At 35.4% G+C, this 14661-nt stretch overlaps 1 protein-coding gene across 5 annotated transcripts in view; it reads right to left on the bottom strand.

Moving 5' to 3' along the window:
• Window positions 1–14648, bottom strand: part of LOC129809949 (mucin-2) — a 37533-nt gene extending 22885 nt beyond the window's left edge. For 4 of the 5 annotated variants that reach the window (XM_055860117.1, XM_055860119.1, XM_055860118.1 and 1 more), the window contains exons 1-3: window positions 14347–14648; window positions 1445–1782; window positions 1165–1356 (exon numbers count right to left, since the gene is read on the bottom strand). In XM_055860117.1, the coding sequence (XP_055716092.1) occupies window positions 1165–1356; window positions 1445–1782; window positions 14347–14377 (561 nt within the window). In that variant the 5' untranslated portion in view covers window positions 14378–14648. Of the gene's footprint in view, window positions 1–1164; window positions 1357–1444; window positions 1783–2000; window positions 3001–14346 lie in introns of those variants that run through there. The other variant, XM_055860116.1, reaches the window with a different exon arrangement.
• Window positions 14649–14661: the final 13 nt, after the last annotated feature.

Below are 14661 nucleotides of genomic sequence, written 5' to 3' on the forward strand. Positions count from 1 at the left end.
GTTATTTCAATATTCTTCCCTTTTCAATAAGGATATAGGTTCAAATTTTGAATCCCAAATGATACAAAATAGGATTCCAATAGGTCACAATACGATTTTTTTAAAGTGTCGATAGGTGTTTCTTCGACCCTATCTTACTCTCCTGCTTTCAAAGCTGAGTTAAACAAGAAAAAGTGTTATTAAATTTGTATAAAAACGCTTTTCAAGCTATTTTAGAAAAAAAAACGCACAAAACTGCAAATCGTTTGACCAATACAAACAACAAGCGGTGATACATGGCATTGACTTTCTTTTTTACCATGAGACATCATAAATTGTTTCGGTTTTTTCTTACTTTTTGCTCCATACCTTTTGTTACTTTTTACCCCAAGTGGTTGTTCTAAATAAAAAGATTTCTTGAGAATAAACTTTGTAAGATTCTAAAACAGATAGTGGCTTTGAATTCAAATAATCTAAATCATTTAGGAAATAATCATCAAAATATTTCAAAAATAGGGCTAAAAATTTTGATATTTTTTATTTTCTAAATTCCTTGTACGAATTCTAAAGAACATACAACATCGAAGAAGGTCTATGAAAGCTATCTATGGAAAAAATTTTAAGCCGCTATCTTATTTATCTTGGAAGACATTGAATTTTGAAATTTTCGATTTGTGACTTTTTGCCCGTCTCCCTTACATCTTCGCTGTTTTTTTTTTCTTTTTCCATCTAAAACTGTTAGGAGATCTCAAAGTTCTGAATTAGACAAATTACTCCATCTCACTCTACTTCACTGATACATTTTCCTTTAACTCTCGAGGGCCAAATGAGCCACTTAGGACACCGGGGATAAGGTAGTTATATTCCCCCCAAGAAGACCCTCGGACAAACCGAGGTCGATCCCTAAAGTCTACTCAAACTCTCGACTTCAACTCAAAATCACAGAGTGACACATTTCACTCCCTTTATAGTTGAAATTTTTTTATGCGTTGCTCGCAAGAATTATAAAGTAAAAGTGAAAAATCGCATTTATAATCTTAATAATTATCTTCAATCATGTAATTTCAAAAGACCGCTATGAAGAACTTCTCTGGAGTAACTCAAAATGGTAAATCTTTGATTTTTTTTATCTCAGAATTGGGAAAAGTGTTGTGGAAATGTAAAGAAAAGAACAAAGGATCTTACCTGCTGAATAATTGGTTGAGGCGTTGGCGGCCTCAGAGCCGTATTAGAAGTTGGACTGGCGATGGGACTCGGGCTAGTTATGGGGCTATTGGTCAACGACATGGCTTTTTTGGATGCCTTGGGGCTGCTGGCCGTCGTGGACATTCCATGGCCATGGCCGCCATGAGGCTGCGATGTTTTCTTTCCAAGCTTCTGCAACAACTTCACGTTAATAATCGGCCTACTGTGATTTTTTCTTTGCAAGAAAAAAAAAAAACAAAAAGGAAAGGGAGTGAAATACCTTATTCAGAGCGATATTGTTGGATCCCACAAGGGTGGTATTGAGCTCAGTGCCCGTACTGGCAATGAACGTACTCGCCCCCGCCGGTGATTGCGTGGGACTCGGCCTAAAGAGCACCGTACCGGCATTTGGACTATTTGCCACCTGATGGAAGGATGGCCGCCGATTGGGGATCGTTGTCTTGTGATCTGGCTCCTGTGTCACCACCGTGTTGTTGGTCACCAGCAGTACATCCTGGGTAAAGGGTGACTGCGACGGTGATGGTTGCAGTCTCGGACTAGCCGGAATCGATGGTGATGGACTGGGCGCTATAAATGAACCAGGCGGTGACAAAATTCCTACAAATAAAATATCTCAACTGAAAAAAATGGCAATCCTTCTATGGACCAGGCTCTCATTATCATTCCTATTTCTCTCTCAGCAATCACTGGTTATGGGGATTGCGTGACTTATGTTAGCAGGAAGGGCAAAGAATATTTCTATATGATTTATTGAGAGAGAAAATATTTTTTTTACTGAAAAGCAATGATTCTCCAAGTTCAAGCCTATTATTTACCGATTAGCATTCAAGAGCCAAACAACTCCGATTTATTCGCCAGACTACTACGTTCTCACTCCCGGAACAGGGCTCACCCCCTCTTGTGGATCTATTGCGAGACTTTTCTCTCTTGTCCCCAACACTTCAACATATTACAGATATAGATCCAAAATTGCTAGGTCCATAAAGGAACAAGTGCATCAAATAGATGCTCGATATTTCATAAAATATTGCCTTTTTCTCATATCTTGAGAGTATTTGCCACAAAAAAAAGGAGCACCAAAGTGTTGGTCAGAAAACCCTAAATCTTACACCTTTTATTCTATGCTCTTCTTCAGCCTCCTTTTTTTTTATTTTTGGCGTATTCTCTTGTCTCAGAAGAGCGATAATACACAAAACAAAAGTAGCGATATTGTCAAACACTCCAGCCAATCAATTGTCTCCCATATATCTGTCACTATTCCACATATTACCGACAATATTCATCAATTGCACAATAAATAGTCACATCAATTGATCCCAAATGTGATTTTAATGCGATAATAAACACAATTTTTCAATAAATATTGAAGAAATCGACATTTGTAGTCAATCACACACACTTTATTACGCTCTTTTTTTATATGAATCTCTCTTCTTCCCAACATATAAAATCCTCTCTTACTCAGCCTCTCCCTTTCCCTCTCTTTCTTGCACACACAAGAAAACATAAAAGCCCATTTCACTGTTTCACATTTCATTCCCAGGAACAATCGTACAACACGATTATACCTATATATATGTATAATTTTGCTTCTCATCGAATTTATGCTCAATTCTACACATACGGTGTTATTTTGATGCTCTTTCAGTCTCTTCTATGCCACTTTCTCACTCTCTCTCTCTCTCTTTCTTTCAAATATTGTCCCATCTCTAGCACCAAAAACCTCTCTCAACGACCCCATATCACTTCATGTAGTGGTACACTTAATATTTTGAGAGAGAAAAATCTTTTTGCTATGAGAATGTGTCAGTGACTCACGTTCTCCGAGGGAAAAAGCCAAAATGCTCGAGAGAGAGAGAGAGAGAGAGAGAACGAATGGACGGAAAAGAAAACCTGGCATCGTTTGGATACACTCTCATTAGATATTGAGAAAATAATATTTGGAGAGAAGATTGAACGACCGAGAGAGTAAAGAGAGGTTAGAAAAGACGGATAAACCAACCACTTGCGCGACACCTTCAATTCACAATGGCATAATTTAATTGCCAAAAATTACCCATTCTCTTTCTCTCGCTCTCATTTGTGTCTCTCCTTTTGGGACAGAAATAAATTTTAAATTTATGTCGTGATTTTCATCATCATCACATTTTTTTCCCTCTTAATACTATCAACAATATCATCACTTGTAAATCCATCCAATGTTTGTCATACAACAAGCGATAATTGCTTAACGTTTATGACTATCAATAAAACCTGTTCTTATGATTTTAACCTAGGACAAAGTTTCTGTGGATTCATTTTCAATTTGCATAACAATTTTATATAACACCTTTTTTTTCTCAGTCAATCTTTTCTTTTTAATTAGTTGTGTCAATAAAAAGTATATTTGCCAAATAAGAAATTTCATTGTTTTGTTTTGAAATCATAAAATTGAAAATAATCTCTCTGAAACTTTGTGATAATTATAAAAACTTGTTTTAATTGATACCCTAACAAATACAAAATTCTAAATATGTTGCGTGTTTAGAGAAAAATTCATGAATGTACAATATCATATTACTACAATGGTAAATATTTTCTAAGTTTCAGAAGAATAAAAAAATATATAGAATTTAAAAAAAAATGAAAAAGGATAGAAAAAGTCCAATGTTCCAGGATCGAAACTTTGGCTAAATAAAGTAGAATTGCAGAGCATAAACTAGACCGAAACCCAGTTTTGGACTTCATACGGTCGTCTATCGAAGGATTAAATTCAGTAATTAGTCAGACGCCCAGTTCTCCTTGAAATTTCGAAGATCCATTTAGGTATGCTTTGAATGAGATTGATGGTGGTTTTCGCCTCAGTATCCTTCAAGGATCGAAGCTTTGGGTAAATAAAGTAGAATTGCAGAGCATAAACTAGACCGAAACCCAGTTTTGGACTTCATACGGTCGTCTATCGAAGAATTAAATTCAGTAATTAGTCAGACGTCCATTCCTCCTTCAGATTTCGAAGATCCATTTTGGTAAGCTTTGAATGAGATTGGTAATTGTTTCCGATTCAATATCCATCCAGGATCGAGACTTTGGCTAAATAAAGTAGAATTGCAGAGTATGAACTAAACCGAAATCCAGTTTTGGACTTCAGACGGTCGTCTATCGAAGAATTAAATTCAGTAATTAGACAGACGCCCATTCTTCCTTGAAATCCTCGAAGATCCATTTTGGTATGCTTTGAATGAGATTGATGTGGTTCCTGGCTCAATATTCTTCCAGGATTGAAACTTTGGCTAAATAAAATAGAATTGCAGAGCATAAACTAGACCGAAACCCAGTTTTGGACTTCAGACGATCTTCTATCGAATAATTAAATTCAGTAATTAGTCAGACACCCAGTTCTCCTTGAAATTTCAAAGATCCATTTTGGTATGCTTTGAATGAGATCGGTGGTGGTTTACGGCTCCTTCAAGGATTGAAACTTTGGCTTAAGAAAGTAGAATTGCAGAGTATAAACTAGACCGAAACCCAGTTTTGGACTTTAGATGGTCGTCTATCGAAGAATTAAATTCAGTAATTAGTCAGACGCACAGTCCTCCTTGAAATTTCGAAGATCCATTTTGGTATGATTTGAATGGGATTGATGGTGGTTTACGGCTCAGTATCCTTCAAGGATCGAAGCTTTGGCTAAATAAAGTAGAATTGCAGAGTATAAACTGGACCGAAATCCAGCCTTTGTCTATCAAAGAATTAAATTCAGTAATTAGTCAGACACCCAGTTCTCCTTGAAATTTCAATGATCTATTTTGGTATGCTTTGAATGAGATCGGTGGTGGTTTACGGCTCCTTTAAGGATTGAAACTTTGGCTTAAGAAAGTAGAATTGCAGAGTATAAACTAGACCGAAACCCAGTTTTGGACTTTAGATGGTCGTATATCGAAGAATTAAATTCAGTAATTAGTCAGACGCACAGTCCTCCTTGAAATTTCGAAGATCCATTTTGGTATGATTTGAATGGGATTGATGGTGGTTTACGGCTCAGTATCCTTCAAGGATCGAAGTTTTGGCTAAATAAAGTAGAATTGCAGAGTATAAACTGGACCGAAATCCAGCCTTCCTCTATCAAAGAATTAAATTCAGTAATTAGTCAGACGCCTAGTCCTCCTTGAAATTTCGAAGATTCATTTTGCGGTATGCTTTGAATGAGATTCGTGGTGATTTTTAGTTCAATATCCTCCTAGGATCGAAACTTTGGCTAAATAAAGTAGAATTGCAGAGTATAAACTGGACCGAAATCCAATTTTTTACTTCATACGGTCGTCTATCGAAAAATTAAATTCAGTAATTAGTCAGACGCCCATTCTTCTTTAAAATTTCGAAGATCCATTTTGATGTGCTTTGAATTATATTTGTGGTAGTCTCCGGGTCAATATCCTTCAAGGATTCAAACTTTGGCTAAATAAAGTAGAATTGCAGAGTATAAACTGGACTGAAATCCAGCTTTGGACTTCATACGGTCGCCTATCGAAGAATTAAATTCAGTAATTAGTCAGACGCCCATTCTTTCTTGCAATTTCGAAGATCCTTGGAGTGCTTTGAATGAGATTACTGGTGATTTCCGGCTCAATATACCCTCCCTTACTCTTGAAGATTTTAACTCTGAAATGTAACACAAATAATGATGTTCATAATAGGTTCGTCGAAGTAGAATTCCAGAATTTCAGTTCAGCGCTTACGTAGATTCGTGCACTTTCCCGCTTATTAGTATTAATCGTATTGAGATATTTGTATTACAAGGTAATCATTTTTACAACGTCATATCCCGTAGGGAGAGGATCTGCTAAGTCCTTTGTAGATCATCCAGGAGTGCTTTCCTGGGGTTCCTGGGAGTTGTTGGGAGAAGGCAGTGCGTAATATTACGTTATTATTACATGTGAAAATTGTCTAAATCAGATGTTCTTATCTTTACATCAGGCGGGACTCGACCTCCCAACTGTGAGGTAAGCCGAGGATCTATCGTCCAAGAGCCAACAGTCTTCAGGTTACCTCTATTCCGCTGCAATGTGTAATCACCACGGTGATTCACCGGTTGGTTTCAACAGCTATTGAGATACCCCTTATCAAAAAAGGCAATTTGACTTAACCCTTTGAGGATCCGTGGATCACCGGCGACCCAAAATATAATAATTATTTCTGACTATTTAGAATAACTTTATCTCTATGGGTCAAAGGTGGCCCACTAATCGTAACAGGGTTAAAAGAGTTTTCGTTAGGACGTTCCCTCTTCAGTTCTAGGCTCAACAGCCCTACTCCGGTAGAGGGCAGTAAGCCTTAAATAGGCCAAGTGTCATATCTAAATTAAATATATTCAAGAATAAAACTTAGTTGCACTCCCAATATTCGTCTAACACTAATATGAGTTCCTATATTCTAAAGTCGTTGTTTTCGGCAAAACTTCACCCTTCCAGAACTAAATGATTTGACTTGTGTTTTCGTATTTTGATAATAAAAACCGAATATATACCATAACCCCGTTATTGTTTCCTTACTCAAATTTTACACACAATAGGGAACATTTTCTCAAAAAATTGGGCCATAATAAAACCATAATATTTTGATATAAGAAATGTTTGCTGATAAATCAAGATAAAAGAGGAATATAATTGCTCTTCGTGCGTTTTTCAGTTATATAAAAATCTTCCAAAAAAAAAAATTACTCACGCACTTTTTTGTTTGCTGTCACGTTTTTATATTTGCAACAATAGAACAACTGTTTTCAAATATGTCTACTAAACAATTGCAAAGAATTCAATAAGATCAATAGCGAAAGTTGTTAAGCATACATAACTGTTAACCAGAGACTTTGAAGTTTTTTTTTCATATTGAATTTAGGCCATATGATGAGCAATATAGTGTCTGGAAGTTTTAAGAACAAAAATTTCGCGATCCCAGAAGATCGCGTTTTGTGTCTTTGCGTCGACGAATTATTAAAACTGTTCTTCTCTCTTGGAACATTATTAGAGAACCCGTTATTTTTCGAGCACATATCTGTCTCATTTCAATTTGAATACACTGTCTCCGGTTTTTTCTTTTTCTTTTTTTGTGTTTAACTCTGCAGACGGAGAAAGCACCAGCGCAAAAGTCGAGATTGTGTCTAGGCCTTTCCCCAACCCCTATGTGCCGAGTTGTGTTGGCGTCCAAAACGGATACCCGATGAAAGGGGAGGACATGTGAAGAACGGGTGGACGTCGAAGAAGTCTCGGAGAATCATATATGCGCGTGTCAAATACCAAATACTCTCTTCTCCACCTCTGTGCCCCCGTTCATCCTTTTTTTTTTCAACCAGTCCGCAAAGTGCAAAATGAGAGACAACATAGCAATCGTCATGGTCTTTTCTTTTATCCAAAATGTTTCTCTGCTACCTGATTTTAATTTATTGCCTCTCTCTCTCTCTCTCGCTCTTTTTACCCAAAACTTGCGTATGTATGCGTTCTTCTGGATTGCTACGATGGCTATGTATGTGGGCTTTGTGCCACTGATTTTTCGATAAATGTACACGTGAGTGCGCTGGTGTTGATTTCGCGCGAATAAGGCGATTGATATGACGATAAGCGTGAATGCGATGAACATATGTTGAGAAGACAAGGAGACCATTTATCACATATTATTGAGAACGTTTAAAACAGGACACTAATCAACTCCCTAAAATGCAACAATCTCGTTTTTTCAATATTTAAAATGGCTATTGAGACATGAATTATTTATTTTTGATAATAAATAAGAAATTCCAATATTTTTTTATCAAAATCAACTTAATTATTGATTTTTACTCATAGTTTTTAAAGAAATAAAAAAAAAAAACATTTTGATATTATGTACGTATAATAAATAAAGCAATAATTATCAAGAAATAATCTATTTTTGAATGAGAGAAATGAAATCCCAAGATGAGTGGTCCAATTAGAATATCAGAATAGTTTGGCTTGGTATTTAAAAGATAGGAAAATGTAAATCTTCGCCCTCTTGCGAGAGGGATCTCTTTGTCAATGTAGTGGTAGAGGTTAATATTTTGTGCTATGAATCAGAAAATCACAGTCATTGCGAACATTAAAGATATCAAACAGGGGGAACAGGGGACTAAAGTTAAGTGTTTATACAGAAGCTATTATGAAAATTCGCGTAGTATCTTCCCTGAATTGTAACATTCATTTAAATATTGTTCTTTCATTATTTTGTACATGTTCTTTTATTGTAGTTTATCAGCAGACAATTCAACACACGTTTTTTAAATTAATTTGTAATACTCAGGACAGAACAACTTCAAACGTTTTTAGACTAGTGAATCTTGGTTTTGGATTAATAACAAATAATAATTTTCCCACTTTGGTCAATAAATATGAAATTTGGTCATTAAAGCCTCTGGCACATCTTTTATAGATCAACTAAGTTGAGTGAAATTAAAATATTCATCCTTTTTATTCTCAAATATACTGCATATGTCTATCCCATTCTTTCGCCCTCTTCTTCTTCTCTTGAGCATCACAACATGTTCAATTTAGATAAGACTGAGAAACATTGAGCTAGACATGTGCAGTAATGTTTAAGAAAGAAAGAAGAGGATATGAATTTTAATTTAATGCAAATTTCATGATCTAAAAGATATTTGGAATGCAATTTATGACACAAAAGCCCCTCTAATGAGTTCTTACATTTTTATTTTTGCATTTTTTTATATTCGAGTCATTGCGTTTAAGCTTAAAGTTTTAAAAATTTTACTCTTATAAATTGATAAGATCAAGTTTGACTCATTTTAAAGGTGCTTATCTAATAAGATTTTAATTTAAATTTGTATCTGTCTAATATGAGCTGTCAATTAGTGGAGTGTTTGCTCTATGATGCAAATAGCTCGGGTTCGAATCCCCTTAACGTCTCCAGGAATTTTTCTGACATTAAAGGTTTTCGAATTGCATCTAATGAGCTTCACAGTATTTTATTTCATCGGGCATGGGTCTGACAATGCCATTCTTGTATAAGGAAAAATAATATTGCATGTACCGACTTCCCCTTATGGGAAGGTATAGTTCCTCTATGAAATATTCGAATTTAATAATGCGATACAATGCAGTACTGTGAATTAACCTGATCTGTATTCGTTTATTCAAATTCTGAGAACAAGAAACAACAGGAGATTTGGAAGTAGGCATAGTTTTACAACTGGTAGTGGTGGTTCAAAATATATTACTCTCGTTTCGGATCTCCTTCTCTAGAACACGGCTAAGAAGCAAATGACAATTCATGTATGAAATGGGTTTTATTTCATACCTTCGGAAAGCACGATCACTCTCTGAACTTTTACACAGAGGGCTCAACCCCAGAGATGAGGTACAGGCTTCAAACATCAGGACAAAAACTTAGCCATATGGCTTAATTTCTGCAATTTCTTATTGGTCTAGATTTGACGGAGAATTTTGATTTTTTTGATTTCATGAACTTCTATAACTGAGCTAAACCTTTAATCTCAAGACCGCTTTATACACAATCAGTCCTTATAAGAAGCATAATAGAGACAGAGTTTTTATCTGCGAAACCGATTTAAATTTGCTTTATTCTTCGAAAAAATAGTCTCGCAAAATTTTGGAAAATAAGAGCTTCATGCTTCTTTAAAACCGATGTTTAGTTATACAGAGTTAAACTTCACAAACATCGTAACAGACGACATTTTTTGGAGTTATTTGGATTTAAAATAGGAAAGACACAAATTAATTTTTCGGAGTCCTGAAATTAATTGAAACTTCGTTAAACTATGTTAAACTTAAACCTTTAATCAGAAATACATATTTAAGGGTAATTGGGACAGTAGGGAGAGTTAGGACTTCCCCTGAAGTCTAATATCGAAATAAAAAATTAGTGTTTACAACTGCTACTATACAATAACTTTTGTTTGTAAACATGTTTTTTTTTAATTTCCTGTGAGAGAGAGCAAGATCTAGATTTCATTCACTTTCATAGGAAATTTGGAAAACACGTTTACAAACAAGAGTTATTGTGCGTTGGGCATAATGACCAACGCACAATAACTTTTGTTTAGTAAACATGTTTTTGACATTTCAATGAGAGTGAGTGAGATCTAGATCTAGTCATCTTGCTTATTCTCATGGTAAATTTTGAAAACATGTTTACAAACAAAAGTTATTGTGCGTTGGGCATAATGCTCAGATTAATGCCCAACGCACAATAACTTTTGTTTAGTAAACATGTTTTTGACATTTCAATGAAAATGAATGAGATCTAGATCTAGTCATCTCGCTCATTCTTATGGGAAATTTTAAAAACATGTTTATAAACAAAAGCTATTGTGCGCTGGTCATAATAATAAAGAAATAAATTGTTTTTTTCACTTATTACGTTGAGATAATTATTTACACCAAATTGAATATTTCATTCTGTCTTCTGAAAAATGGCTCAGATTAAATTGGTCCCTTGTAATTTCCAAGGAGCGATATGTTTCAAAGGTTTTCAGGGGGGATATTTTCTTCATATGGTTCATATACGAAAATACTGTTAAATCATTGCTAAAAATGTGTTTTCAAGGTTAAAGGTTTAACTCTTTAACGACAAGACACTTTACGGACCGAAAATCAACAATAAAAATTAAACTGGTGAACATTATAAATGATAAGTCTTACATGTCATCTTGGAAAATCTAACAGAGTCTGATTCGATGTATTTTTTACCTCTACGAGAGATAGAGACAAAAATAGCCCAAAACTTTTTGTATTTTTTCTGTCAATACCAATGAATAATAATTTTTAGTCTAATGAAAAATATTACGTATGAGTAATGCAGGTTTTATTCCCAAAAGGGTTTTGTTTAAAAAAAATTGAAAGTATAAAAAATAATTAAAATTATTTTTCGATATAATAATTAAAAAATTCGCCATTTTTAAGCTTAAATATTTACTGGGTGGTATCACCACTTCTCGCCAGTGCAGTGTCCCACTTTTCGTCACATAATATTGAAATCGCTATTTTTCGCGATTTATGAAATAAATGAGCCACAAAGTTATTTGTATTTTTACTGCTGCTACGTATAGAGTTGAAAAATAATAATTATTTGTTTTAGATTTACGATTTTGAACATTCTTTAAAGTACTATTTTAAGCAAGTGCATCAAATCCAATATTTCTTATCAAATGTGTCATTAAATTTTCATCAAGCAAAATATACCTTTCTGGATAAATAAATTGTTTAATGAATATTTAATTACACTTGTGGAATACATAAAATTTGTATTTAGTTAATTAATATTTTATTTTATATTATTTTTATATAATAATAAGGCATGGCGAAAAGTGGTAATATTCTGGAATTGATTTTACCACCTGTCACCATCATTTTTCAATAGGCGACGCTAACTTCACCACGTAGATTCTCAGTTGTCAAATCTGCATTGTTTACTTTCTGAAATGGTCCTGTAATTTGATTTCTCAAATAAAAGTGAAGAAAAATCATTTAATGTGAGTAATAATAAGGTGATCATTACAAAAAAGAAATGCTGAATGTATTCTTTTCATAAAATTGCTGAAAATAATCGAATTTGGAACTTTCAAGTGGGTGGCGAGAAGTGGTTACAAAACTGGCGAAAAGTGGTTAAAAGTGGCAACGAAGTGGTTATTTTTGCATTGTTGATAAAAATCAGTTTTTTAAGTAGTCCAGCGTTAAATTGTAGGGCTATTGTTTTCACGAATCTAAAGCCAATAAGTAACTTTGTGTCAAATTTGAGTTATCTTATAATAAGGATTCAAAAGTTATAATAAAATTAATTCTTTTTTTCATAAACATGGCGATAAGTGGTTACTCCACCATTGAGAAAAAAACGAGGGTGCGATTAACTTTTTTTCCTCATAACTTTAACACTTTAGGTGTAAAAGTACAGTAGACTCTTTCAAATTCGGGCATTTGGAACCGAAATGTCACCCGAATTAGAGAGAAATTCGGGCGACAAACTTTTTGAAATGCAACGATTTTTTATTCATCTGCATAAACATATTGAGTTTACACACTCATATATAACGTAAATTGCATGAAAATCCCTCAATAATGCAAAATCACATCAAAACTAAAGGCGTCTACACATTGGGAGCCATTTTCGTCAAAAATTGCGTTTTTGACAGGAATTTGACGTTTCCCCCTACAACTCTGCAGGGAATTTCCTTCAAAAAAGCAATTTTTGACAAAAATTGCTCCCAATGTGTAGAGGCCATAAGACAAACCATGCCAAATTTGAGCATATTTGATTCATTTGATAATCATAATAAAACTTAAAAAATGACAACAAACTTTTTTCAAATTTAACTGCTGCCCGAATTAAAAAATAGCCCGATCTTAAAAAAGCCGAATTAGCGAGAGTCTACTGTATACAGTATATCTACTGTATTTTAAGGGTAAAATTAACATGAAAAAGTGTAACTTTATCACCTAATACACCTAAAAAGCATACTATTTATACCGATTTCAGATCAATACTGCAGGGTAAAATAAATATTTCTGGAATGTTATTTTAACTTTTTCGGATTTCTCTCAGTGACCCTATAGCAAATAGCTGGAGACTGGCAAAAAATACCCTAGATTCGTTCAACCTTGTACTTTGCAATTACGTACAAACATAAGACTCTTTATGGGACACCGGTGTTCCAATCGTCCTTAAAGGGTTAAAAGGCTCTAGAGACCGTATTTGTCAACCGAATGGCATCATGTTTTAGGCTTGTTGGAAAGGTCTTGGAATTCTTGATAATCCTAAATCGGTTCTAGTCGGTTATGAGCCGGTAATAAACCTATAAGTATTTTTTATCAGAAAATCATTTGTATTACTCTTAAGCTGTTTTCCGAAATTTTTTGAGTAATTCATAAATTGGATAAACCCGATTGTGAAACCTTTACATATTTTCCAGAGTACAAAATTGTAAATCGACTTAGAATAGAATGGAATGGAGTCATCGCATTGTTCTCAAAAAAATTTTTCCCGAAAGAAAACTTCTTCTGTTTACGATAATTTCTTGGTTAAATAACAGTTTGGCCAAAACCTCTTCCTCTTGTCCACCTGAGTGCCCACAAAAACAACTTGAACTACTTAAGTTCAATCGAGTGTCAATGGAACTTTACCCTCTCAAAATGGTCACCGTGAGAATCCTAATTCCTATAAACAAAGTGGATGCTTGTTACAGGACGTTTTTATGAGCGAGAGCAATTATATTGATCTTCTTGCTTTGCTGCAGCTGCGATATATGAATGAAGGAAGCATTTGGGCTCTCGCGTGTGTGCGCGCGACAAAACACGAATACTGTGTAAGTGTAGTGGATTCTATCTCTCTCTCGCGCACTTTTCCTTCACATACGCCCCTGCGTATGTGTGCGCGAGAGAGGAGAGAATCTCCTCTCTTGCTGACAACATTGAAAACACAAATTTTTAACATAATTGCGTCCGCACACGTAAATTCTCGACATTTTAGGTGTGAGGTGAGAAAAAATCACATCACCCATTCAAATTCTCAATGAAAAGCCTAGGAAAATGCTACTTGGGGGGATTTGAGGAGGAAGGTTTTGGGCAGGTTTGAGATACTTCCGGGCGGGTCTGCAGATGGAAAAAGTTGGGAAATGCGAATGGGGTAGGAGAGAAGGGGGTAAAGGGGAGAAAACAAGGTAGCCAGGAGGAATTTGTTTAGGGTTTTTTTGGGATTGAAGGGATGCAGGATGCTGGAAGGTAGTGGATCCGTTGGAATTGGGTCCGGGAGGAAGATACAGTGAGGTAGTGTTGGAAGCAAGGTGAAGGCAATCGAGCTTGATGCTGCTGATGGCGCTTTCTCCGATGGAAAGAAAGGCCACTTCTCTGCATCACGAGCAAGAAGATCGTCTCGAGATGGAGTAAAGCACAAGCTTGCCAATTCTCTCAAGCAAATGGTCAGTTTTCGGGCCATCTCAGGTGGCCAGGCGAGTGAGAGAGAAGGTGAGAAAAACGTGAAGTCGCGCGAGTCTTCCGTTTGTGCCAATTTTGGAGGAGAGAGAGACTGCGTGAGAAAAGCCCAAAAAGAGACTTTTCTGCCCTCAAAAATCTCCCCAGAAAAACCTTTCCGGGTGCATTGAAAAGTGTTCCAGGTGATGTACCATGGGTAGAAGATGGTGGTAAGTACCTGATTTATCCAAAGACTGTCTGCGATTCATTGATATGAGTGTGACAGGAGGAATTCGGCGCCCAGGAATTTGTTCACTTTCCAGGCCACACCGAATCACATTTCACTTTTTTTCTGTCCAATGCGCACATACAGGAGAACACTGAGATTGCACACAACATCATCCCAATCTGCAGCATTCATTTTTCACTGTAGCACATCATTTTTTTCAGATACACTCACTATTTTTATTATTATTAGTTATTGCTCTTGTGGCAGAATGTGTTGCTGTCATTTGCTCCACCAACACTTCACTATCTCGCAGTTGGCTGCCAT

The sequence above is a fragment of the Phlebotomus papatasi genome, chromosome 1 (genome assembly GCF_024763615.1).
Source record: "Phlebotomus papatasi isolate M1 chromosome 1, Ppap_2.1, whole genome shotgun sequence".
NCBI lineage: Eukaryota > Metazoa > Arthropoda > Insecta > Diptera > Psychodidae > Phlebotomus > Phlebotomus papatasi.